The sequence below is a fragment of the Emydura macquarii genome, unplaced genomic scaffold, assembly GCF_026122565.2.
Source record: "Emydura macquarii macquarii isolate MOO-44397 ecotype Brisbane River unplaced genomic scaffold, CSIRO-AGI_Emac_v2 contig_1676, whole genome shotgun sequence".
NCBI classification, from domain to species: Eukaryota; Metazoa; Chordata; order Testudines; family Chelidae; genus Emydura; species Emydura macquarii.
The window spans coordinates 2,600,179-2,627,971 of record NW_027131813.1 but is presented as its reverse complement, the minus strand read 5'-3'; the positions used below and the strand labels follow the sequence as shown (position 1 = coordinate 2,627,971).

The 27,793-nt window shown below is 48.6% G+C and overlaps 1 protein-coding gene across 1 annotated transcript; it reads left to right on the top strand.

The window, feature by feature from the left end:
* Positions 1-120: 120 nt before the first annotated feature.
* Positions 121-27,669, top strand: FAM167A (family with sequence similarity 167 member A). The gene is made up of 3 exons (XM_067556186.1): positions 121-336; positions 15,405-15,961; positions 27,406-27,669. The coding sequence occupies exons 2-3, from the start codon at positions 15,590-15,592 to the stop codon at positions 27,667-27,669; spliced, it is 636 nt and encodes a 211-aa protein (XP_067412287.1). The 5' UTR covers positions 121-336; positions 15,405-15,589.
* Positions 27,670-27,793: the final 124 nt, after the last annotated feature.

Sequence of the window (27,793 nt, the reverse complement as noted above, 5' to 3'; positions counted from 1 at the left end):
GCTCTTCATGGTTACTACTTGGTGGGAGGTAGAATCCAAGGCTCCGTGGTGTGAATGAGCGGGAGACAGAAAATCTGGACTGAAAAGCTCCAACTGGAATAGCTCAGCTGTATCCAGGCAACAGGCCTGACGCAACCACCAAAAAAAAAAAAAAAATCCTTTAAAACACACACACACACACAGAGCTTTCAGCAGCAAGACAGAGACAAGCGCGAGACAGCAACCTGAAGGCATCACTGCCAGAGCTTTGCAAACCCCAAGTTGCAAACCAGAGGCAGAAGGAGAAAGCGAGCGAGAAAACCTGTCCCTGGCATCCTAATTGCGACTTGACCCCTGGTAAGTTTGATTCTTTCATTTACTTCCTACGGTGGGTTGGACTAAACCATAGGTTCACTCAGACAATGGATTACTTTAGTGAATTTAGTGAATTACTAAATCAAATTACTAAATCAAAGATACAGTAGCAGAAGGATCGACTCGATGGCCTAATAGGTCTTTTTTGTCACTGGTACTATTGGCCAGGGTAAGATATTGGTATCTGAGGCTGGGAACTGGGTGAAGGGAGAGTGAAAAGCCCATTGGCGGGAGCCGTCCATACTAACCCCAGCATAGTTCGGGAAAGGGCGTGATCAGGTCTGCTCCTGTGCTCCAGAGGTGGCCTCCTGCATCCCCCACCCCCCAAAACATACACTTGCAAAATCCATGCAGGGACTACACCCTGTGCCAGGCTGTCGATTTGAATGGGCTTGTGACAAGGTGTCAATCAAAGCAGAATGTGGCCCCAAGTGGTTGCTTTATCCTCCTCCACCCCCCCCAAAAAACCTATCAAGGATATTCAGAGTTAGAGTCCCAGCTAGCCAGTATGGGAATGGATTCCATTCTTGGTTACATAGCTGTAAATGGGGGGGGGGGAGGGGGTAACTTGGCCAACGTCAATAGAAAAAGCCTCAGTCTGACCCTGGTGGAACGGAGAGCACAATCTTGTCCATGGAAGGGAAAAACCAGCTGATGCTCAAAGCCCGGCTGAAGCGAGCGCAGCAGCAACCGTGAATGTTGGGGGGCTCTGGGGGCTTGTGTCTTCAGCTGTAGCTATTGTCATTCAGTCTTTTGAGTCAGACGCTCTGTGCTAGAGCCTCAAGGGGAGCAAATCAGCTACACCACAACTCTAGTGCTTTACATCAGCCGTGGGGAAAAAAATCCAGAAGTCCTGCGAAGCCTTTTACACTGGCTTCGGGTTTCTTTAATCATAGCACAGCAGAACAGCAGCAGTCCACACGCCGTCTAATTGATACACACACAAATTGCTAAGGGGATCTCTCCCCACTTTTCAGCAAAGGTTTCAGAGCAGCGCACTCTCGTATTATTAAGACTTCCCTGCCCTTATGAAATAAACAACAGCATATTTGCAATGCTGGTGTGCTGTGATTACAACATAAATTCAACATTATCATCATGAATACACCTGAACTGCTCCTTTCCCGGAAATAAACCCTGGTCCATGTGGCAATGCATTATCTTTGCTTTGTTTGCTCGTGTATTTGCTAATTTACAAAGTTCAGTGGAGCTCCCAGCTGTCCATACAAATTCACGAGATTCGGCTGTAAGTAGATTCTGGTGATTTGTTTCTTTAAGTGCCTTGGTTTAAAAACGGATTGTTGGTTGGAGTGCGAAGTAACATTTCTCATCTCCCTGCTAAAGCAGGGCTGCCTGCTCGTGCACATTTAAATGTTACCTCTTGTCCTCTGACCATCACAAGCCCGTTTCGCATATGCTTTCTGCTCATAATAAATTCTCAGCCACCTGAGTTTTTAAAACGTAGCAGAGCAACTGAGTCCAGGAAAGAGGTGCCTGGCCTTGTGGCAGTTACGAGAGCTGGAATCTTCTGGGGGCAATTAGCAATCAATTCATCTTTAAAACAGTCATCGAGGCTGGACTGGCAATGCCAGTGAATGCCTGGTAAAGAAATGAATCAGGCGTGTGTTTGCATGATTAGCACTTGGCTCAGACACTAAGGCAGGTCACTGGATGGGACAGAGAGCATGGAAAAATAACTAGGCCGGGCAGTGGATACGGACCCCTGTACCTCGACTGTTTTAAAGGAACTTGGAGCCCAGCACTGCAAGCTGCAGGGAGCTGCTTCCACTCTTAGACATTGCAGTGGATGTGGAGGGTGCTCAGAGGCCCACAGGATCCAGCCCTGAAAGTTCCTACAAGAAACCCTCCACCATGCTAAATTCCCTCCCGCGTGTAAAGGATTAACGTGCTCCCCCCCAGCTCACCGGGGAGAGAGGTCCTTTTCCATGCACCCCTAGTTAGTAGGAAGGAATCACTTACACAGGCCAGCTTTCGTGCAGAAGGATCCCCTCAATGCTTTATTGCCCCTGTTCAGACAGCCCCAGTGAAATGCAGCTGCTTCTGGAGTGAAGGGGCAGCCGCCCGCTGAGGGGCAGGGAAGGAAACACCTTCTGCAAGAGCACCAACCCAAGTGCCTTTGGCTCTTCGGCAACAGGCTGCGTCTGGCCTATGTGCAGCTGGGCACAAGAATCTTGTGCCCTCCTCCTCTTCTTCCTCCCCATTTGTGTCCTCAGGCAAAGATCACCATCCCCTCGGTAGCTCAGGGGCTGCTCCCCCCTGGCTCTTGCAGGGCACAAACCATGCTAAAGTGGGCCGGTGGGGAGCGGTGCAGAGCCGGGCATACATCCACACTGCCCCTGTGCAGTGAGGTGCTCCGGCAGGGATTCAGAGCGTCCTTGATTCGAAAGGCCAGAAGGGCCCCTTGTGATTGTCGAGTCTGCCCTCCTGGAGAATCCCGCCCGGTAAATCCTGCACCAAGCCCCGCACTTGCGGCCTGGCTGGGGCACATCTCTGAGCCCACCATCCAATCTGCATTCAACGACCTCCAGGGCCCTGTCCCTGGGCCAGCTGTTGCAGCGGCGAATTACACTCCCTTGTGGGGGGTGGCGGGTTGAGACTCCCGCCGTACAGTCCTGCCGAGAACCCCCACTGCAAAGGCCACAGCAGAGCCCTTGGGACCCGAAAGCTCAAAAGACCCAGGGCCAGGCCTTCCGGTGCTCTGCACTCACCCTGGGCCAGAGTTTCAAGAGAGCTCCACTTCTATCTAGACAGCTAAATCAGGGCAGATCCGCACCCTACAGGCTGGGCTCCCTTGGCTGCCTAGTCTGCTGCCAAATGAGACCTGAGCTCTTCTGAAAATCCAGCCTTCAGGGCCACAGCGGGCAGATACAGAACTCGTTTCTCTTTCCCACACGGCTCCTGGTCAGACTCTAGCTGGGTTTGTGCATACCAGCTGCCATTGGCTCTCACGGCGGTATGCAAAGAGCTGGGAACTGGAAGGACTGTGAAGAAAGAGTAATAATTAAATGCTAGGGGGTGAAATCCGGGCTCCATCAAAATGAATAGCAAAACCTCAGTGGGGCCACGATTTCTCCCTTTAACTCGGATTATAGGCACCTGGGAAGTGGGGGAGGAGGGGAATTATTTGATGTTGACACGGCAGGCTAGCGTCTTAGATGCGGCAGGGTCCCCACAAGCGGTGTTTCTGCAGTGGGGCCCTGCTCCTGATCACCGAGACTTGAAATCAGCCTGGAAAAAGGTCCTATAAACATGTAGGGAACAAATCCTTCATTGCTCCCACCCCAAGCGGGAGGTTAAGGGGAGTCACAGATGCTCAGGACCAGGCCCAGCATGGATTCTGTGACCCTGGGTGTAATATATGCTGGGAGGGATGCTCGGTAAAATACTAGTTTTTAATCTTTAGGGCCTTCCCTCCCCACCCCCTCTTTCCCAGAGAAAAGAAGAAGAGATGCACGAGGACATTGGCAAGGCAATACTAGGTCAGTTGTACTGAATTCTCTCGGTCAGGGATGACCAGGGGATGCAGCGCTGCTGGCTGGGTGGCTTTGACAGGACTGGTTCCTTCCTTTTTCCCTGTATCCCTTTTCCATCACCATTTTGCTCTTTTTCTGAAGTCTGGTGAATTGGTTTCATTTCCCTTGCAAGCCCAGTACGCCCAGTACACCCCTCCTGCTCCCCCCCCCCCCCCGCCCGTCTCCCCTCTCTGGCTCTTCCTGATCGTTATTTGAGAGAAGCAACAAAGGAAAGGGCCAGGACCCGTCACCTAATTAGAGTTAACAGAAGATGGAAAAAAACCTCAGCTCGTCCCCCTCGCCCTGCAGAATCTGGGAACTAGACTTTGCACCTGATCCAAAGTCTGGTGAAATCAATGGGAATCTTTTGTCAGGCCCTCATCCCTTCACTGGAGCCTAGAGGGGGACTGGTCCCCGCCCCCCAGTGCTACCCTAGGAAAGACAATATGTTTATGTGGTGGGAGGAGCCCAGAGCAACCGAGTTATATGCCGCCAGTGACGGGGGCTGAAAAACAGGATTGCAGGATCAGGTTTTATTACCGTGCAGAATGAACAATGGTGACAATTCATTGACCATCATTAACTGTTTCACTGCTGTTCCGGTTGGCCTCAGCCACCCAGCTAATGTGTATGTCATTTTACTAGCGGCAGTGATAGTGGTATTACAACCGTACCTCCAGGTTCAAATCCAGATCAGGATCCCTTGTGCCAGGTGCTGTACAAACACATCATAAGAAACGGTCCTGAGCTGACGAGCTGGCAGAGAAAGACTAAGGACAAAGACAATGATCTCCATTGTAGAGACTTTTGGAGAAAAAGGATTTTAAAAAATTGTGACATTGGGGGGCTTCAGAAAAGTTATTTTAGGCCAGATGTGGGGCCTTGCATACCTCCTCTGTGCCAGGTGCAGTTGCTGTCATAGGGGAGCGAGGCCAGTCTGCACCAGCGAAGGCGATGCCCTCTGGGGACTAAGTCAGTACAGGTAGAAATGGTCCCAGTAAAAAACTTCAAATTCTCTACAACATTCCCAAAGTGTTTTTCCTTTAACATTTTTTTTTCTGTAACAAAACATGTTCGGAACCAGTCAGTCCGCGTGTCTGTAGCCTTGTCTACACTGGCAGTGGTGTGTAGTGCACCTATAGCTACCCACCATGGGGAAAAGCAAGCTGTGTTGTCCACGCTGTGATGTGTAGCTATGCATGGCAGTGAAAAGCCTGGCAGGGGGAGGCCGGGGGGAAAGGCTCTGGCAGTGGGGAGACAGCAAGGCACTATGATGCTAGAGAGAGCAACGTAGATAGAGGAAAGGTTGGGGGCGTAGAAGTCCACACCCTCAGGTCCTAGCATGTCTGTACTCACCTGGGCAGGGCCTCACATATACACTGCTGTTCATACCCGTGCTAGGGGAGCGTGCAGTGTCTGTACTCGACACTGCCATAGGTGTAGACATAGCCTGAGAGAGGGAATCCATGGTGGTGGGTAGTGGTATTACAGCAGAAAGGTTTGATCCGCAGTGAGCTGCAGACTGCACTCCTGGCTTCACTACCCATGAGAAATGACACCAACAAAACTCATTCCAATCAGTCCTTTATCCTGGATGGCTGTATAGGTTGGTGCTGTATTTCCCACTCACCTACGCACCAAGGGCCCTATCTGATATGTACCCAAGTCAATGGGAAAACTCCCCGTGACCTTGATGGACTCTGGCCCAGCGAGACTTGTCGTGAACACATTTTGTTCCTCGACTCATGAGATTGCAGCTTTTGCCAGGATGTTGAAGGGTATTAGGGAAATGGAGATGGGTGGCAGGGACATATTGCAGCTGATACAGTAATAGATCAGGCATTCAAATGCTGTAATGTAATGTAATGCAGGGAGAGCAATCCTCCCCAGAGCCCTGGGGGTGGACAGATGACCCAATAGGTCATTTCAGTCTCTAACTTCCATTATGCAAGGACTATTATTTATTCACCCTCTCTCTGTCCTGCCAGTGCTGTGTATAAGTGCACTGAGACACATCCGTGCAATCCAGTTCCCAAACCGTGCGCCTACTGCTAACCCAAAGCGACCAACTCCTAACACCCCTTCTTCATGCGGAGTGAAATCTTCCTCCGCAAGTAGCCCCACTGATTGACCACTTGTGGAGCAAAGCACTATCCAGAATAAGAGTCTTGGAATCCCGTTCCCGACTGGAAACCACCGGCCAGAAGAGCGAGCCATTGTTCCCAGCATCAGCACCATCAACACCTTCCCCACCACACCCCCATGCTGTAGTTCCACTAAGAACTGGCTGGAAATATGAATGCAGGGGAAAAGCCGCTTGTTAATAGTCACAGGGAGAATGGAGCCTGCCTCCTGCCCTAATCTGATCTCTATGGCAACCTTTGCCATCTCATCTCCACCAGCCCCACAGCAAACTCACCGCAGATTGCGCAGCGAAACTAGCCACTGCTTCCCGGCTCCCATAGGTGCAGATTGGACGGTGATGGCAGCAATCAAGAGCTCCCCTCACCCTCCCCAAATGTTCCCAGGAAGTCAGTCAGCCCTAGAGAGGGTGAAGCAATTTTCCTCTTTCCTTTGGCAGTATTTTGTTCAATGCAAACCTAAGGTTCAGAAGGGATAGGAAACTGCTCCCTTTAGGGCTCGATTCTGCCAGGTGCAGAGCATCTGGAGCTCTGAGCATCTTCAGTGAGACTTGAGAAGTCAACATTCGAGCGGGGTGGAAAATTCTCAGCCACACAGTTTTCCCTGGGAAAATGCAGCACCGCTTTGATGACACTGAATCCCACCCCCCCATGAGTTTCTCTATGAAATTTCATCTTGGGGGAAAAAAGGGGAAATAAGTTCTGAAAATGCCTAAACGTCCCACTTCGACATTTGGAGAACAAAAAGTTTCGATGCTTTGCATCAGAACAATATCTGGTTTAGAAACTGACTTTATTTTATATATCAAAAATTAGAAAGGATCAAAATCAAAATGAAACATTTCAGATTTATTGGAAATAAACCGTTTGATTGACCCAACAGGAATTTTTGTGCAGACTTTTGTTTCATGAACAAAATGGATATTTAGGCTGTTTGTCTCAATTTGGGATGCTTTGTTATTATTTTTTTTTAATATCAATTTTTTTGCTGGACAGAAAAATCTGTTTTCCAGCCAGCTCTGCTCAACACCTCGCAAGAGACTGTAACAAAGGGATGGTCTCTGCCCTGAAATGCTTACCATCTTCCGCTTAGACTGTCTTCTACTTCGATTGTAAATTCTTTGAGTCAGGGACCATCTCTTCGTTGTGTGTGTAACCCTTCTGCCGCTGGGTTCAATACCTTTCAACACCACAACACAAAACTGGCTGGCGCCCCCACCTAGTCACCTGGGACAATTATGCACCACCCCTTGGGCACCTCTACTGGCAATGCGTTCCCTCTTACAAGCACAGAGACTGAGTATAGGGAAAAGACTTAATAAAAAGGGCAAAAGTAACCCAGCATTAATTTGGGAAACCAGCCCAAGCAGGATTTACACACACCACCCTGAGCAAAACACCCACCCCAGAGTACATGGGACAGTTTCCTTTTGCTTCAGGTTCTTAAGTCCAGCACCAGGAAGTTCCTTTAATCAGCCCCTCCCGTCACAGCACCCCACTCCTAGGCGTCGTCCTTAGTCAGGGCAGACCCAGAGTCTAGAGGTGCAGCTGCACTTCCCATTCTGGTTGGGGAAGGAGGAAAGAAGTCACCTTGCTCGCTCTGCCATCTGGGTGCTGCGTTCCAGCTGCCCTGCCAGCCTCTCCGCCAGCTTCGCTTGTTGCTCTGCCGGCTACTCTGCCAGTCACACGCTAGCTGTCCTGCCAGCCAATCTGCTGTACACCCTCATCTTCTGCTACCACCTGCTTCTCTGCTAGGATCTCGGGAGGGGGGACTGGATTTCTTGAGATGCCTCCAGCTCTTAGTGATTGCCAGCTTTTAGCGGGTGAGGCGGCTGAATCTGGGCAGGAGCGGATGATTTCAGCAGACGACTTTAAACAGACAACTTCTACTGGAATCTTAGCCAGCTCTATCGTTGAAGAGGGTGAGGGGATGGTTGAACCCACACTCCCAGGCAGGAATGCCTGTTACCCTCTCCTAGCCCCCCCCCTCCTTCACAGGGCTGTGGCTTCAGAGCCTCTTGCTTAGCCAGCTCGGTTCAGCTGAGAGTGACCCTTCAATCAGGACAGGCTGGGCACAGTCCTGCTGCCCTTTGCTCATGCAATAAGGGGAACAACATTGTGTTACCCCTGCAGTAAAAGGCTAAAGTGACCAGTAACCCAACACCAGCCAAAAGGGATCATTCGGACAAAGCAGGCCCACCATGCTGCACGCCTAAGCAGGGTGCATGCACTCATACAAATACCAGCTCGGCAGGGGAGAGTCCATTCAGACCCGGCTTACGTCTGTTCGTACAGCGCCAAGCACAACGGGGGTCCTGCTCCACGACTGGTGCCCCCTGATCATCATGAGCGCTCAAACTTGCTCACTCGAGTAGTCTTACTGACGTCAATGGGATGGCGCCACTCCAAAGGAGAGAAGGGCTGCACTCCGGGATCTTAGTAACCAATTGTCTTGTGGTTAAAGTAGAACAGAGCACAAAAACCCAGGAGATCTGGGCTCAGTTTCCCATCTGCCCCTGTGTGACCTTGGCCAAGAGACTTGCTCTCTCGTTCCTCATCTGCAAAATGGAACGAATCAGTCCTTTGTCTCTCTTGCCAGTTTAGATTCTGGGTTCTTTGGGGCAGTGATTGTCTGCCCAGTATCTAGCATGACGGGCTCTGATCTCAGTTCATGCCTCCAGGTGCTGCTACTACAATGCACATAATTAATAGTGCTGCTGGTAGTGTGTCTAATGACCCCACTTGCCTGCATGCTGCTGGGGAGAAACGCCCACACCCCATTTCCCCACTCTCTCTCTGCTGTAATTGGAAGCTCCTCTGCCTGACTCCCCCCCCCCCCCCCCCAATCTGTACAATTAAACCAAATAACTGCACCCTGTTCTATAGGTAACCCTCACCCTCCCTTCCCATCTACCCCCTGCATCCAGTAGCAGGGACCATGTCTTTTCTCCCATCTATACACTGTTCTTTGGGCACAGTGTGAACCTGCAGAGGGCAGGGCATCACCAGGCACGGCAGCACCCAGCTGGCTCCTCCACTGATCTTACGTCTAACCCTGACACCCCTGGGTGGAGTTGTTAGCAGCACGGATCAAAACTGGCACCTCTGGATTTTAATGCATGAGCTTCTACTGTCTAAGCTAAAGGCTGTAGCAGGCTCATCAATCTCCAGTTGGCCTCGCCACCACTAGAGGGGGACAGAGAGCCACGCGCAGCAAGCATGGCTTACCCACGGAGAGGTAGGAATTCAGCATCTACTGGACAGGGTGATGGGGGAACAGGTGGGCCCTCTTACATGGATGTCCCTTGCTACAGGCCGTGAGAGCTGTTAGCATGCAACTCCCAGGTGTCTGGGGCCTCAAGTGCTGGGCACCATCGGCTCCCATGGGAAGGCAAGACCATCAGCACCAGTTATTGCCCAAGTTTCATCCCTCCATTTGGGAGGCCAGGGTTCCCCATTCGTTGTAAGCCATGCGGCAGAGATCCAAGTCCATTGGATGGGCGTCCGCTCCGCGAGGGAAATCCCCTTAAAATTCACACCGAAATGTCCACGTCTCAAACACCGGTAACTGTCACACTGGAGGCTGAGTCGTGATTATTCACCCCTCCATTCATAGATTCCTAGCTTCTAAGGCCAGAAAGGGACCATTGTGGTCCTCTAATCTGACCAGCTGCATAGCACAGGCCAGACAACCTCCCTGCATTCATTCCCGTTTGGACGGGCATGTCTCTTTTAGAAAAACATCCAGTCTTGATTTAAAGATTTCCACGGATGGAGAATGCACCCTAACCCTTGAAAAGTTGCTCCAATGGCTAATTGCCCTCAACCATTTAAAATTTACACCTTATTTTCAGTCTGAATTTGTCTAGCATCGACTTCCAGCCGTCAGATCTCGTTCTATCAGCCACTGGATTGTGCCTTAATCGGCTAGATTGAAGAGCCCATTATCAAACTTCTGTTTCCCGGGTAGGTACTTAAAAAGCCTGTGATCAAGTCACCCCTCAAGCCTTCGCTTTGTGAACCTGAATTGATTGAGCTCTGTGCATCTATTACGCTCAGGCATGTTTTCTAATCATTCTTGTATCTCTTCTCCTGTGTCCTCTCCACTTTATCAACATCAGTCTTGAATTGTGGACAGCAGAACAGGACACAGGATTCCGGCAGCAGTTGCACCAGTGCCAGAGAGCTGCCTCGGGGATGCTTTTCCTTTGAAATTTATTTGCACGGTGCTTTTGTGGAGAGAACGTATCCTTCCTCATGCGTCCAAAGGCCTGGCTGGATCACGGCCAGCTGTTGACCTCCCCACCCAGAGGAGATGGAAGCTCTGGCTGAATCATCAGAGCCTGTTTGTGAGCAATGCCTCCCAACCTTAACCTCACGTGTTCGACTGTGAATCTAATCCAAACAAAAAGAAGCTCCAGTCTGGATAGATCTTAGACCCCAGCCTTGGCATGTTCGGCCTTTATGCATGTGGAGCAGTGGTTAGAGCAGTGGTCACAAAGCGAGACTCTTTCCTATACCCTGACTGGCTGCGTGATGACCCTCTCTGTCCTCAGTTACCCCATCCGTACCAGGGAGGAGGGGGATGCTGGTGGGCTTACCTGGCCACTGCTCTGCTGCCATAGCGACGACTGCTGTGGAAATGCTGATCCATTTATCAGCTAGGGCCAAACTTTGCGGTGCCCCATGCATGTGGAGATGGCCCCCGGACAGCTGAAAAGCTGCTGGTCCAGTGTGCAGGGGGAGGGAAATAGCAGCAAAGCAGTCTATGGTGATGGTCTGGCACAGTCCTCCAGAGTTTCCTGGGGAGAGAGGCCCGGAGGTGGGACAGGGACATGGGTAGTGATGTTGTGTGGATCCACTGGGCCAAAAACCTGCATTGGATTGGACAAGCCTGGGTCATGTTGCAGCTCCGGCTATTGACTGTATTAGTGGCCACAGCATGATTGCCCGGGTAACGCAGCCAGTGGGGGCTAAGATTTCCATCCTCAATGTTCATGTGGAGGAAGGCCCTTTAAGCTTGTAAAATTCTTCAGGGTATGGAGCATTTTTTTGTTCTGTGTTTGTACAGAGCCTAGCACAGTGGAATCCTGGTCCCAGACTGGAGGCTCCTAGGAGCTACCACGATACAAATAATTGATATTTTTTAAGATGGACTTTGCTTCTCACCAGGATCAGGCCCAGAAGTCTGGTCTACACACAGACTTGCAGCAGTTTAACTCAGTTTCCTAAAACCTATTTAGTTACTTTACAGCAAATCAGGCGGGGTGGGGGAGGGCATGGGGTGTGCGTGTGTCACTTATTTTGGAATAAAAGTAGCTAAAACCGGTTTATCTGATGTTGGTTAGGAAAAAAATGACTGCAGCCTCTTGGATCTGAAAGAGGATCCCCACACAGCATCACACTAAAATCAGTTTAAATTCACGTCTTTTGCTATCTGAGATCTCTCCTATTTTTTATGCTAATGATACAAGCTGTACTATATAGCACATCACAGCAGTGAGTAACACTATTCAAAGGCTAAATGTGTCACAGTTTTCCACAGTGACCAATGCCAGATGTTTCAGAGGAAGGTATAACCCACCCACAGTGTGTCTCATCATACAGCACAGAGCCATGGATGGGGCCGGGAATATCTTCCTGTTCCCAGAGGGCAATTAGCTTACACCTTGTGACATGAAAATTTAAAGCACTTGAATATTGTTACCCTAGCTGCCTTCACCACCATTGCTATTGGTTTCATGAATGTCCAAGTCTGTTTCACAGTTTACTATTGTCTCAATAATATCATGTGGTGGTGGGTTCCACATGCTAAATCATGCATCGCATGAACGTGATTTTTCCCCTTTTCATCCATTCTAAAAATCATGCAAGTGAATCTCATTCATATTTCATGAAATGTCCTTTCTTCAGTCCATTGCAGAAACAAAACCAGACTATTATCTGTTCCCTGCAAAGCCCCATTGATTTCAGTGAGTGCACAAGGAATGCTGGCTAAGGCCCATACTCACTTAGGGAGCAGGGAGACCAATCACCTGGCAGCAGTAACCAAGCAAACCAAGTCATTCTGTCCAGAGCCTTTTCAATAATTTGCCATAAATAATGTGTACTAGTTACAGTTTGTTCTTACATATATGCCATGTCACATTGCTACGGCTATTGGCTATATATTATGCATGAGCTGTGTTATATACACACCATATTGCACAGATAAAGTGGCATATGCTTATAGGGCAAAATTCACTCCTGTGCAGAAGACAGTACGAAGGACTGGATGTCACTTGGGTCCCAGATTTTGGATCTAATGGATCTGTTTATTTTAGCAAGAGGCTGGTAGCACCCAGATTAGCAAATTCAGGTTAGGGTTATGTCATTTGTTCCCTTATAACTCCCCAAACACATCATCATGTGCTTATATCTTTCAAAAAACATTTCCACAACAGCTCTGACCTAGCTCAGGGGCTCGGGACTCCTCAAAGGGTTGCAAGATTATTATGGGGGGAGTGTCACAAGCTCCCAGTTCCCAGGCATGCTGTGACTGCAGCTGTCAACCCCATGCATGGCTGACAGCCAGAGCCCTTCAGATATGGGCAGCTGGAGAGCAGCGGCTGCTGGCCAGGTGCTCTGAAGGCAGCGCTGCCCCCAGCAGTGCAGGAGTAAGGGTACTATGGCAGAGGGGTGTGGGTGGCATGGTCTGGGGAGGGGTATTCCAGCCTGAAATCTCTTCAAAGGGGGTCCCAGAAAAAAGAAGTTGGAGAATCCCTGCCCTACCTGAATACACCTAGGGGAAGTTGGAACAAATCCCTTTTGTTGGTGTTGAATGTGGAAAGGGTGGGAGGGATAACACACTCTTCTGTTGAAGGGAAAAACCTATTCACACATTGAGACAGGGCAGCCCGGGAGGTTTCACAATGAAAATTGCCTATTTTCACCTGGGGCAAGAGCGGCGAGTGGTTCAAGGGTCAGAAAGCCATGTGTTTGTCTTTCAATGCAGCAAAAAAAAAAATCAAATCCTCTGAGCCAGCGAGCTTGTGAGAATGACAGAGACAAGGTGTCATTTCCCACAGGGGAATATCAGTGAAGGGACCGCTGAGAATTTGTCTGGCATCAAGGGCCTGATCCTGTGTCAGTAATTTCAGGGTCCTATTGTACCACACATGTACACAGCGTGAGACAAACCCTGCCCTGAAGAGTTTATACAATCTAAATAGACAAGACAGACAAAAGAGTCTGTACACTACCTACCCAAGGGGCGGGGTTCTAGGCACTACTAATCTGAACAGTAATAATATTTATATCCTCATTTCATAGAAAAGGGAACTACATCAGAGGCCCACACTCTTAAAGGTACAAAAGCACCCAAGTCTGAGTGATTTCAATGGGCGTTAAGTGCTTCGATACCTTTGAAGATCTGGACCAGGGAGAGCAAGGGAGGTAACTAAGGTCACACAGACTCTGGAAGAGCTGGCAAGTGACCCCAGCTCACCCAACGCCCTGCTTTAACCATTAGCTCATCCTTCCTCAGCACTGTGTGTGGATCCTGATAGACACCTTCTGCTGCTTCCCCCGGACGTCCAGCTTAGCAGCAGTGAGACCTGCTAGCGTGAATTTACGCTAGCGTTGCACCCATCCTACTCCCAATAAAACTCCTATTAATTTAAATGGGAGCAGGAACAAGGCTGTCACTTGACTAACTCCCCACCCACAGACTGTCTGTGTGTATGTTATCAACTTCCCATTCGGTTTCTCTGCCTACACACAATGGTGGGGTAAATCGTGGTGCCAGCCGGTGTTTATTTTAAATTGAATCTTTGCTGAAGAGATTTGAGAGGCATAATTATGGTCTTAATTTCAAAATTACAGGGGCCCTCGTGGGTGTGAATAGCAGGCAGAATTACTGAATCACTCGGCTTACCGTTAATGTATTCAGCTAGAAGGCTGGATATCCAGCGGCAGTTCTTTCTGGGCACGCTACCAAGCGAGCAATAAGTATTTTTGTTTTATTCCTAGACAAGAGCTTTGGACCTATTCCTAGCTCAGCAACAGACATAGTACATGACCTTGAAAAAGTAGCCGTTTATCTGGGCCTCTCACCACCCCGCTCCCAAATGAATGCAACAATCGTAATGCTTAGATCTCACATGGGGTGTCATTTATCTCCATTTTACAGATGGGTAAGCTGAGGCACAGAGCAGGGCAGTGACATGGCCATGGTCACACAGGGAATCAGTGAGACTAGAACCCACATGCTTAGTGTCCTGTTATCTCCGCTGACTAAAGCTTGCCTACTTCAGCTCAATGATGTCTATAAAACGCAGCTATCCTCACGTGAAAGGTGCTGGCAATGCAAGGTTAGGCTCAGCCCTGAGGTAAGAAGAGGTGGGTGAGCAGAACGGAAGGACATGAAATTTCAGCGTTTAAAGGTTTGGTGCCAATACTGTTCTGTTCTACAGGGGCTCTTATACCACACCTGTCACTGTAGGATCCGAGCGCCTTCCGGTCACGTATTAAGTGACATGACTTACATCTGTTTGATCTCTCCGCCTCTCCCCAGGGGGAGAAAAGGTTGCAGTGGAGTGCCTTGTTTTGGTAGGGTTTTAGGTCTTGTTTTGTTTTTAACTATACATGTTGCTCTGTATTTATGTCAGAGAAGGCAAGGAGCTCACACCAAAACCCCAGGTCCCAACACCCTGAACTTATTCCAGTCTAGATGTTTGTCAGTCACCCCTTTTATCTAGAACAGACCAAACCGTCCCACCTGATCTTTAGAGGGTTTGAAATTAGGAGCTAGATTGTAAGATTACAGTTTGGGACTAAAAGGTTGGATGCTTTAAGAGACCTAATCCTTTGTATCCGAATAGCTTAGGTCTGAAAAATTGGGCTGGAACAAAAAAAAACAAAAACAAAAACTAACCAAACTTTTCCCAGCCCCCTTTGGCTTGAATTCTGACTAGAAATGTGAATTCTTACTTCAGCTGAGTCTGTTTGATCAAGAGCCTCACTTCACCAATGGCTAATGCTGGATGCTTCAGAGGAAAATGTAAGACCTCCAGAAGGCATCAAGTTATGCAGCACTCTGCTATCACTAGTGGAGGGGTGGGGACTAGGCTTTCTTCCTTACCTCATTATGGCCAGAAGCCTAAGGATTGATAGATCCTTGTGACAAAGTTCTCTGAAAGTTAGAGCGTGTTAGTTCTTGCCCAAGAACAGTCAGAAATCTGCAGTGAAGTAACATAACCCAGGAAGAACTTTGCACGGTGGTTTATAAAGTGCTTTCACACGCTGCACACCAGCCAGGTTTTAGGAAGCGCTGTCCCTCAGCTGTCATTTCTCCCCTCCTCCCCTTACACTTGAAACAAATGTTCTTTATTTTTAGGTGTTTTCCTGTAATTAAAGTGACGCCCGAAGGGAGAAGCAGCTGATGTGGCTGGCTGTCTCATGAGAGCTTGCTTGTGTGCACCAAGCCAGTCGATGGATGCTTTTCTCAGAAGAAGGATTCCCTGCGCTTTGTTGTTGCCCTGAACTTTACAACCAACCGCTGACATTTTACTACAGAAGGGGATGTCTTTGCCCAGAATCCAAATAGAAGAGGTGGTGGACAGAGCAGATGCCACCTCTGAGAGTGGCGCACCCCCAGATGACCACCTGAGAAGCCTGAAGGCTTTGACTGAGAAACTGAGGCTGGAGACCAGGCGCCCTTCCTACTTGGAGTGGAAGGCCAAACTGGAGGCCCAGACATGGAAAAGTCCCAAGCCCTCTGGGGAGGAAGAGGTTAAAGAACACAAAAAGGTTGCAGAGGAAGCCGTCCCTTTGAGGAAGGTGCAAGTACATCTCCAAGGGCATACTTCCCAGGAGAAGGTGACTCTGACTGCAGGGAAACTCAGTGGCTTTGAAAGCATTGAAGAAGCTTTGAATTGGCTCAGGAAGGAACTGGTAAGTGGTTTCCTTTCCAAACACAAATAATGCTCGTAAAAGGGAAAATAAGTGACTGGCTAGGCCAGTGGTTCCTAAAGTGGGGTCTGCTGTGGGTTATGCAGGGATCCGCCCCTTGAGTTGGAATACTGCACTGGGGCTGGAACGCGCTGGAACGGTGTTTCGGTACTTCTGCTGCGTAGAGGATGCCATTTTGTTCTCAAAACGGCGGCCTCGGCACAGGGTGACCTCACCATGCGTGCGAGGGCACCATCTCCTGGCGAGGGGTCTCGCTGTGGGGAGGAGGCCATTTTGAGAAGAAAACAGCGTCCTCAGCACACCGTGACCTCGCACTCATGGTGAACGATCGATCATGCTGCTGGGGGTGTTCCAACAGTACCGGGACCTGCCCATCTAAGACTACCCCACAAATGTCATTTTAGTTAAAGTGAAAGTAAGGGCGACGGGACAAACAGGGATCAGGGGTTAAAATGTGGACGCTGTGAGAAAAAGATCTACAATTGTAACAGAACACGAAATCAGCAAAGATCAAATAAGTAATGAACTAACCTAACTACTAGAATAAGAAGATGAAACTTATGTATAAAAAAATGAAAAGGATCTGGGAAATTTAGTCAGATGCCAAAGGGATCTGTGAGTTTGGGAACCACTGGTCTGGTGCATCGTGTCTTGGAGGTCACTAGTTACAGCAATGAACAAGCTTTTTTGGTTTTTCTTTCTCCGGCAGGAGCCGGGGGTGGTTTGGGGGAAGGGAAGGTTGTATGATAGCATTATTCGGGAGGTCATAGCTGCAGTTGAATCCCGCCTTCAGGGTAGTTGCTGGGTTCTATTAAGGTGGGAAAACTGCACAATAAATAAATAACCTTTGATAAGCTGTAGCCTTTTTTACTTTTGTTTTCCCTGTTTGCAAATTAGGTGTGATCAGGTCATGATTCTTACACATGCATTGGTTATTTCCAGCATTGGTTATTTCCAATAATTCAAACAAACTGGTTGTGAGAAAAGATGTTAGCCTCATAAGATACTGTCTTAGGATTTTCTATGATCCCCCCTTACTCTTGTATCTGAGAGAGTGACAATCTTCAGCATATTTATCCTCACAACACCCCTGAGAGATGGGGAAAACACTGCTCTATCTGTAAAATGGGGATCTGAAGCACACAGGCGCTAAATGACTTTCCCAAGGTCACATGGGAACAGGGCCCAAGCATAATTTTTTCAGGCCCAGTACAAACATGTAACACGGGCCCCGTCCTACACACACCACAATCCCTCATCCTATACAAACAAACAATCTCATGAGCCATGAAAAAACTTTTTCCTCTTGGTACTGGGGGTTGCAGCCTGGGCTGGGCCCCCCAGGGCCTCTGGGCCCCAGTGAAGTGTACTCTTCCCCTCACACCCCCATGTGGGGCGCTGCCTGGGAAGTCTGTGGCAGAGGTGGGATTTCACCCCAGGTCTACCAAGTCCCCAGGGCTCTAATCACTGGACAATCTATTTCTTGAACTCACAACGAGTATTTATTCTTTATTATTCATGCCCTGTGACTGTTCACCCAAGTCGCATGGTTTTATTCCTGTCGCCTGATTGGACAAGCTAGGCATTACAAAAAGAAAATGGTCCTTATTTGCTTGAACGCTGTGCCAACATCGTTTGGCAGATCTGCAGTAATTATAATGGCTCTTCTAAATGGCTGAGAGAGCACTTTGGGTGTGAATACGCTTGTGAACATTTATTTGCACCAGTGCTCGGCTTTCCACAAGAAAAAAAAAATCTTGTGAGTAACATTTTCTCCACCCAAATATTGGCAAATAAAATAAACATGACTCAATGGGTTTCATTCACAAGAATATTCACGTATGCATTTGACTGTATTTGCCCAGCTCTGGTTTACCTGTATAGAAATTTGCAAAAGTGACTTGTGATTTCGCTTGCCTCGGTTTTTGGGTGTCCAGCTTAACATACTTTCCAGGGGCCTGATTTTCAGAGGGCAGGTGCTTGGCACTGTTCTGAAAATCAGCCTCTTTAAGGTGTCTCAAGTTGGGCCCCCAACATCGCTAGTGGCTTAAGAAAATTTTGGCTCAGCCTCAGATTAGGATCCATGTCTGAATTGGGGTTTATGATTCAAACCACACTCCACAATGGCCTTTGTCTGAAAACCAGATCCGAACAAGCCTAGTGATGGCAAGGTGCAGATTTTGTTTTCAAAGCTCCAAGTTCAAGAGGATTTGGATCGGGACTTTGGATTTGGTCCTTTGCACAGGTATAGATTTGTTCTGAGACCACCTGCACTGCTCCTATCCTGGGTTCGGGTTTGGGGGTGTAGACACATACCATGTGACAAAGGAGACGTTTTAAATAAAGTGAGAAAAAAAGAAAGAAAGAGACCTATCCAAACATTCATCTCAATTAGATCAATGTGCACGTACAACACACGCATCGCTTGATCTGGCTACATCTTACATAATTTAGAAGAATTTCCCTAAAACAGAAAGCATGTTTTTGATTCACCCTGCCACTTAATCACGACCTAGAATGGGCCAAAGATGGGAAAGACCTGCCAGCAGATTGCTAAAGAATATCAGGGCTTGAAGTGATAAAATGCCCAAACAAAGATCTATCTTACTATGCTCTAAGGTGAAATCTCAGCCCCCTTGATATCAATGGCAAATCAACCACTGCCTTCAGTGGGGCTAGGATTTCATCTTAAAGAAGAAACTCTGCCTCAGTTGCACCCCTGCACCCGCAGTGAACTTACGCTTGCAATCCTCAGGGCAGAATGCTACGCTTGGGCTTATATGTACTTCTAGCAGGAAGAAATGGCAGAAAAGAGGAGCTGCCACTGACAACATCCTGCCCTGAGGAGTTCAGCATGCCACTAAACACGCCACCCTGTGGCCTGCTACCAAATGAGTGATTAATATTTCTGGTCCAGGTCATATGCATAGAGAAAGGGAATTGGGGATTCCATGAGCTCCGTTCTGGGACAGCCACTCCAGCCGAGAGCAGGTGTAGCAACAGGGCAGTGCAGAAGAGGCAACCTCAGGACACAGACAATTTAGGGCGTAACCAGCACCCTAACTACCATCCAGAGCAGCCAGCGCAGAGTACAGAGCAGCAGTCTAATCGGCTTTCGTCAGTCTGCCCTGCACAAGGAGGTTGGCATCTGCATTCTGCGCTAGCCTGAGTGGCCTTCCCTGGGGAAACATGAAAGCAGATTGAGCTCATCTAATGCTGGAGGTGAGAAAGGCACACGCGTGTGGGGACACCCGGCCAAGAAAATGGGTCAATTACAAGTGCCCAGATAGAAAACTAAAGTTGAGACCTTGCTGCAAATCCAGAGGCTATGATTTCTTACTAGTGACATAAGGCACAGCTTTCAGCGCCTCAAAAGAAGCAAGTTTGACTCCTCAGTCCTCTGACTGGACTCCAGAGAGGCCAAAAGACAAATCCAAGACCTTATTGAAAATTTCTCCTAGATTCACGTGATCTTCACTCCTAAGGGCCCAGGAGGAGATAGCATCTGACCACTCCCTCACCCAGAATCCCGTTATAACACATTAGGGCCAGACCCTCAACCAGTGTCATTAGTCGTCAGTGGAGCTGCACCAAGTGACCCCAGCTGACCATCTAGCCTTTAAAGCCTGCTAGATTCTGGCATGCAGATCCCCACGCTTGTTTTCCCACCCAAGGCGCTCTTCGCAGCAATCACTGCCCAATGCACAGCTCAGCAGGTTACAACCTTCTCAAGGGGTTAAACAACTTTCAGTCCCAACACGCTCGGTCTTCTCGAGCCGTGGAAGTTATTCCCACATTTGATTTTTGTGCTCGGTTCGGACCAGCTCTGTGTTTTCACATCAGGTTAAAGATCCTTTTACATCATAGGCTAAATCCTAAACTCCTGGCTCAATCAAAACCACAAGTCAAGTCAAAGGGTAAAGGGCAAGTCAAGTAAAGGCTTAAGGAGCGGGCCCAGAAAAAATAAGTCCTGGTCTACAATCTAGAGTTACGCCAATGCAAGGCAGCTTACGTCGACCTAACTATGGAAGTGTCTACACTTAACATCACTCCCACCGACATACTGCCCAGATACACCGACTTAATAACTTTACCTCCATGAGCAGTATAGTCAAGGTCAACGTAGTTGGTTGATGCAGTGTCAGTGTAGACACTGCATTGCTTATGGCAACTGTTACTGGCTTTCAGGAGTCGTCCCACAATGCCCCGCACTGACAATACACTCAAAACAAGTGCTTGTGTTAGTGCGCATCCTTACCAGAAGGAGCAAAGTGCAGACATGCACCAGGGATGTAATTACTGTGGCAGCTGTAGGTAGGTCGACTTAATTTTGTAGTGTAGACATGGCCTAAGCAACATGGCAACATTAGCTCTTTGTATTTTGTTGTTTTAATTACTACAAAGCAGAGTAAAATAAACAGTGTCCTGAAGACAGAAGGCCCAACGTCAGTCCTCACCACAGATCCAAGTTCTGCTCTCAGATGTGGGTAGCTCCGATTGAATAAATAGAATTTGGCCCTTGATATTTAGTAGTTAGCAGGGATAAGCCAACAAGTTCAGATAGATGAAGGCATCCAGGTCCTGCCCTGCAGTAAGGCCGGTTGCCATTGAGGGTGTGGCAGTGTGGGGAAAAAAATCCAAAAAATTGAACATTTTTCACTTGGATTAAATTATTTTGGTTTTTTGTTTTTTTTTTTAAAAGGAAACATTTCCCTCCCTTTTTTTGTTGAGTTTTCATGGTGAATATTTACCAGCCCTAAAAACAAGCCTCAGTTCTCAAATGGCCCAGCTTCTGGGTGTAAGGAAGCACAACTTTCTTATGCCTCTTACGATGGGTCTGTATTTAGCTCAGTGCTCAGCCCTGATGGAGAAAATACTCTCTCATCAGAGACCCCTACATCGGATACTTTCTTCTGGGTGGTAAAATAGAATCGGTCCAGCTAGTCAGTAGAAGAAGACACTTACCCAAATGTTAGAGCTGAGCAAATAACCGATTGTTCAGTTGGGTGGCTGTAACAGGGTCCACCTCACCATCTTGGTGCCTCCTGCTGGCTATTGGGGGGTGGAATCAGCTCTTAGCCAGGTAGACACTCCCTCTTTGTGGAGTCTCCTACTCAGTCCTGTCACTGCTGGACCCCCCTTCTCTTGAGTCAGCCCTCCGGTCAAGTCCCAATCCATGCACCCCCCCTTCTGGGGGATTCTGCAGTCCATTCTAGCCACCTCCCACTGTGGCCTCTGCAATCCTGCCACCAGTTGTATGGCAGTCAGAAGTGTAGAGGGGACCCAGGGCCACCCAGTACTCTAGGTCCCAGCCCAGGGACCCTCTGTGTGTTGCAACCTTCTATGGCCACCTTCTGCTACATCTCCCTCATAACTCCCCTGTAGATTTCCCTGGGCCACTTTCCCACAGCCCCAGTATCTGCTCCACCCTTGCTTCAGGGCCTTTGGCTCTCCTGAGTCCCAACAGCCCGCCACTGCTCTTTCCAGGGGGCTGACACTCCTTCCCCTTTGAGCTCCTGGAAGGCACTGTCATTGCCCTGCTCTGCAGCTCCCTTATATACTGGCCTCCTGGGCCCTGATTGGCTGCCATGAAGCTCCTTCCTATTGGCTACTTCTCATGCAGCCTCTCCAAGGGCCCTCTTAAGCCTGTCCTGGCCAGTGAGGGGCAGGCGCCCCGTCACAGTGGCCAAACCAAAAAAGTAGGAGAAAAATTTTTGTTTTGTGTTGAACAAACTGTTTCAGTCAACCTGAAAAGAAAGAGTTCATTTGTGGGGGTTTTATTTTTTTAACCTTTTTCTAAAACAAAAACAAAAATTAATTAAATTGAAATAATATTTTATACAAATAGGTGTTTTGAATGGAAAAATTGAAATGCTTATTTTGAAAATGTTGAAATGAACTCTTGATTTTATTGGACTTTTTTTTTGTTTGTTTGTTTCTTTTTTCCAGTCAGACCAGGGCAAATTTGAGAAAAATGTGAGACATTTTTCGCTCAACCCAAACCTGCATTTTTCTGCAAAATTAAGCACAGTCCAAAAATTTCCCCCAGCTCTGCTGTGAACAGAGTTGGTGTGAACGATCAGATTTACTAAGGGTACATCTCACTGCTCTTGAAGTCATTGAGAGACTTCCCTTTGACTTCAACAGGCGTCGGCTCAGGTCCTAATTAAAAAGCCAGCCATGGTATATAAACCTTCGTGATTCTCAGTGTTTCCATTTCAGATCAATTTATCACGCGCATCAAGAGCTCTGTTACGCTGCAATAAGTTTCCAAATGGGCTTATTATTATCCCCGCCTCTGCTCCTGAAATTAGCTAAAGGGCACAGCACTGAATTCAACAGAAGACAGAGCAGGGACGCTGTTGACATGCAGCATGCATCTGATCCCAGATCGCGCTGGTGTTGTGGGGGGATGGGGAGGAGCCCTTCCATCTCTCTAAGGTTGGATTTAGTGAGAGATGTCAGATTGGCAGCCCCGGAGAGTGAAGCTCTCTGCTTATGACAGGTACAACATGGGCAGCAGCCGTGCAAGCGTCCATATGCTGCCCCACCAGCTTACCTCAACTCTAACCTGCTAGCCACGGCCTGATTGGCCCTGACCATTCTACTCCCAATGCCCTGCTCTGCAGTGCTTCAGGGAGAGATGTATGGAAATGTCACCCTTGGCACAGAGGAGTTCCCTGCAGCAGCTTTTCTGTGACTTGCCCTTCGTGCCACAAATGGCTAAACTCCTTGGCTCCACTGAAACTGGGGGCACAGGTTCCCGCATAGAGTCATAGCAGATTAGGACTGGAAGGGACTTGAGGAGGTCATCTGGTCCAACCTCCTGCTCAAAGCAGGACTATCCTCAGCTAAATCATCCCAGCCAGGCCTTTGTCAAACCGGGCCTTAAAAACCTCTAAAGATGGAGATTCCACCATCTCCCTAGGTAACCCAGCCCAGTGCTTCACCACTCTCCGTGTGAAAAGTTTTTCCTAATGTCCAACCTAGACCTCCCCCACTGCAACTTGAGACCATTGTTCCTTGTTCTGTCATCTACTACCACTGAGAACAGCCTAGCTCCATCCTCCCTGGAACCCCCTTTCAGGTAGTTGAAGGCCACTATCAAATCCCCCCTCATTCTTCTCTTCTTCAAACTGAACAAGCCTAGTTCCCTCAGCCTCTCCTCATAAGTCATGTGCTGGAAGGGGAGTTATCTGCATGGATGTGAAAGGAAAGAGAAGTGAGTCCTTGGAACTATCTATTATAATGTGCTCTCCACTGTGAACATCTGATAAAGGGCCTTCTGTGCTGGTGAGTTTGAGCAGGATGTGTCCCTTTGGTTAAGAAGGAGGCAATCAGTTCACTGATGCTCCACATGAAAACGAAGGCGATATATCAATAGCTGGGACACATACCTTCTGTGGTCTCAGAATGGGACAAAACAAATGGTGCATTTCTGAAATGCCCTCCAAGGCATCCCTTGTTGAAAACTCAGCTGGTAGGAAACAGGAAAGCAGATTCTCCTTGAAATGCAAATAAGTCAACAATAAGGAACAAACCTGTGTTGGCAGGGGCAGGAATTCAGGGCTCTGTCTTGCACTGTTGAAGTCAATGGGAGTTTTGGCTTTAATGGAAGTAGGAGCAGGCACTAGTTATGCTAGCAAGTCTTTTCCGCCTCTAATCTCCAGGATTCCAGGGTAAAATAAGATCCACTCCCCTCTGATTATATGACAGGATTTCATTTAAGGTGTACTGCTCTCCTACTTTTTAAAATGTAAATGGATCCCATCAAAACGGATCCACATTGAAAGGGATTTCTTACCTGCCACTTCTGAACTGGATTCTGGAATGTCCAATCGACTGTTCACCACTGATGCTGTTGGTTGGTTGTTCCTCATGCAGCTGGGCTGTTTCCTTTTGTGTTTCTGATTCGGTTCATTGTCCAGTTCAGATGAAATTGAGCTATGGGTTACAGCTGGGTTGCTGTTTAAATTGAAAAACAATTGTAGCCACTGACACATCAACAATAGCCTTGTTAACTATCTCTAGTAAGTTGTGTAGAACTCTGTCTACTTGACAGCATCCCTTTATAATGAAGTTCACTCTTAGTTTACGGTGCCTTCTGTCAAATGTAGATTATGTGTTTCCATTACAGTCAACTAGGCACTAGAGTAGCATAGGCAGAGTTACGATTTCTGGCTTCCACCCCAACCTCTGCTAACTCTCTGGCTGATCTTGGACAAGTCACTTCACCTTCCTCTGCAGATCTGGCCCAGGCTACCCTCAGTGACAAGTGACCTGACTAGATGGCTCACAGATCAGCAGTTCCAATGTTGTTGCACAATGGTTTCCCCATCTGTAAAATGGGGCCGACAATAACACCTAGCTACTGAGTCGCATTCATGGGGAGGGAGGAATCAATCCATCTCAAAAAGATGTGAGATCCTCCAGTGAAAGATGCTCCGTAAGTGTGAAGGGCTGGTGGTCTGATTCTCAGACCTGCTGGGCACCCAGGACACCTGCTGAAGTTAGTGGGATCTGTGGGTACTCAGCACCCCTGAAAATCATTCCATCAGGGAAGTGAGCTATAGAGGGGCAGATCTTCACTGCTGTAAATTGTCAGAGCTCCGTTGTGAGGGTTATTTTAGAAAGAACAAGTCATCTGTGTTGCCTGGGTTTCCTTTTTGGATCTCGAGTGGAAGCTTGGATGAAAGAGGGTGCTGTCTGTGGAAAGGTCAACTCCACATGACTGGAACGTGGCTTTGGGGATTCCACCCAGAGCCCGCCCAGTCACCACAAATACATGGTGTGTCTAGACCCCTGAAGGAGTTGTCAGTGCACAAGACATTTGATAGTCATCAAGAAGCAAAACTCTGAATGTCAGATCTCAAGCAGAGAAGGGCAGAGTCTCCAGCTTCGCTGCTCCATTGTGCTGATAATACTTTCGTCACTCATCAAAAAAGCTTTGTTTCTTTTCCCTTTGTGGAAGGAAAAAGGCAGCTCTTCTTAACACAGATCAGCCAAAAGAGAAACAATCTCCCCACCCATTCCCTAACCCCACCCAAGCAAACAAAGCTGGAGGAGCGCTTTATCTCCCTGGGAAAGTTTTGCTTATATCAGTCATTGCATCTCATGTTTCTGATGGGTTGTCACTCTCTTTGGGAGTCCGCCTGGTGGGATGATTATGCCACTTAGCACACTCAGAGCACTTTTCATGCAGAAATCTCAAGATGGTGTTTTCCCCATTTTGCAAAGAGAACGTAAGTGACTTGCCCAGCAGAGCTGAGAACAACATTCGTAGCTTGCCATGTTCAAACCTCAGCTGTCGCCATGGGCTGAGCAAGAAGTTGAGGGAAAGTTTGACATTAGAGATGTGAGAACCATCGTCACAAAGGCCAGAGTGGGCTACAAACAAGCAAAACTAGTTTCAGGAAAAAACTGGAAATGGCCAAGTGGCTTGAATTGCATTTTTTTGTTTAAAAAATAATCATTTTTATTGAAAACGTTAACAGAAAACAGTAGTGAAAACGTAATCGAAACGGTTGTCAACATTCTTGGTAAACAAAAACCATTCCGCTCACCCCTTGGATAACGTTTTCAGTAAAAACGCCTGCAGAAACATCAGAAAACTTCCCTCAGAAATGGAAACATTTCAACAAGGTGAATTATTTTTCAGGCCGTATTTTGTTCTGGGGGATGGGCGGGTTGGTGTGGGGAAGAGACAGGAATTACAACAAAAATGCTGACGATGCTCCAAGTAAATTGCCTCTGAGCCTGGTGTAACTGCGTAACCATGACTCAGTCGTCCACGGCAACTAATCCAGGGTTTTCACCACATTCCTAAGGGATTTGGGCACATTCTGCCAGGGCCTGGCGGGCTCCGCCTTCCATTCATCATCACCGCAGCAAGAGAAAACTGTCCATGATGAATGATAATTGTGCTTACCTCGGCTCTGAGCCCAGGGTCTGAACACACCCAACGGGCACGAGGCCTCACAGCACCCCAGGGAGGCAGAAAACTGACAGGAGGGGAAACTGAGGCCCAGAGTCACTCAGCGACTTACCCAACAGCCCACAAAATGGCAGGGATAGGACCACGCCTCACTCCCAGGCCCTGGTCCTGCAAGGCCGTGGTTCCACCTCAGGCCTCCACGGAGACTATCCCTAGGCAGGGCACCAGGGTCTTTCCTTTGCAGCGTTTGCCAGTGCGGAGACAGAGGGGAAGCAGCCTGTGCTTCTCCTACTAAGGGCCTGCCAGGGGCTAGTTCGGCCCCTGATACAAGCTAGGGCAACCCCCTAATTTGCGCTCCTGTTGCAATGGTCCCTATAAGCCTTTTCAGGAGTACAGAATTGCTGGGACACTGGACCATCCTGGCCACCCCTAGTGCCCCTTCTCCCTGTGGGTGGGAGGAATGCACTGAGCTGCTCGATCGGTGTGTGAGGGTGGCTGAACGTGCTCTCGCTTGGCCAGAAGACCACCCAGGGCCTGATCCGAAGCCTACTGAGATCAATGGCAGTCTTTCTGCTAACTCCAGTGGGCATGGGAGCAGGCCCCAGGTTGGGAAATGAAAAGTATCTACTAGTGTCTGAAGAGGGCAAGCCCCAGAGAGAGAGAGGGCTTGGTCAGGAGGTACCAGGTAGGAGAGACAGGGTGAAATTGATGAAAGCAAAATTTAGGAACATTGGAATGGCCAGACTTGATCAGATGCAGGGTCCAGTATCCTGCCACCAGCGGTGGCCTGTACAAGATGTTTCCAAGGAAGGTGTGAGAACCCCACAGCTGGCAGGTGCACAGTAATCTGCTCCCCACATTGGATCTCCACCTGGTCTGTAGTAGTCACAGGGTGGCTTAAGCACCAAAGCATGAGGTTTTTATCTCCCTTCCAAAACTCTTTATTTTGTTGGTATTTCCTAACCTAACTGGCTATTCTTATTAGCCACATAATGTCCAATCCCTCTTTGAATCTGGCTAATATTTTGGCCCATGATATCCAGTGGCAATGAGTTCCACAGTCTAATTAATTATGTGTTGGGTGAAAGGGCATTTCCTTTTATGCCTTTTGAATCTGCCACCTTCCAAGGCTAGATGCCAGGCAACAACCTCTAAGCAGCGAGCTATATTACAAGGCAGAACAGCGTCTCCCATGGGAAGGCCCATCTCAGAAGCCATTTAAAACTGGATGGGACAAACCATGGTGAACGTAGTGCACCGGATCCTGCGCTGACGTAAATCAAGTTATGCTGATTTACACCAGCAGGGGATCTGACCCAGGGTGGTGGGAACAATTCCCAGGAAATTTTTCCCCCTCTCTAATTGCTGTTTCTCTTACATGCTGCTCACGTAGAGATAAACGGCACTCAATTAAAGTGAGATGGAGGCAGGGGTGAATGCCGAGTGTCCCGGTGACTGATCTACCGGGTCGTCCCCGTCTCTTGTGTTTCAGACAGAAATGCGCCTGCAGGACCAGCAGCTGGCGAGGCAGCTCATGCGCCTGCGCAGCGACATCAACAAGCTGAAGATCGAGCAGACCTGCCACCTGCACCGGCGCATGCTCAACGATGCCACCTATGAGCTGGAGGAGAGGGACGAGCTCGCCGACCTCTTCTGCGACTTCCCGCTCATGAGCTCCTTCAGCCTCTCCGCACCCCTCAAGCTCATCGGCGTCACCAAGATGAACATCAACTCCCGCAGGTTCTCGCTGTGCTAGGGGAGCCAAGGAGGGAGCGTTCGCTGGGGAGGGCTGGGGGGGTGAGGAGGTGCAGACGGAGGGATCCCTCCACGGAACTGCCGGATGCGAAGACTCAAGAGGAAGCAGAGGGGAAGAGGTAAAA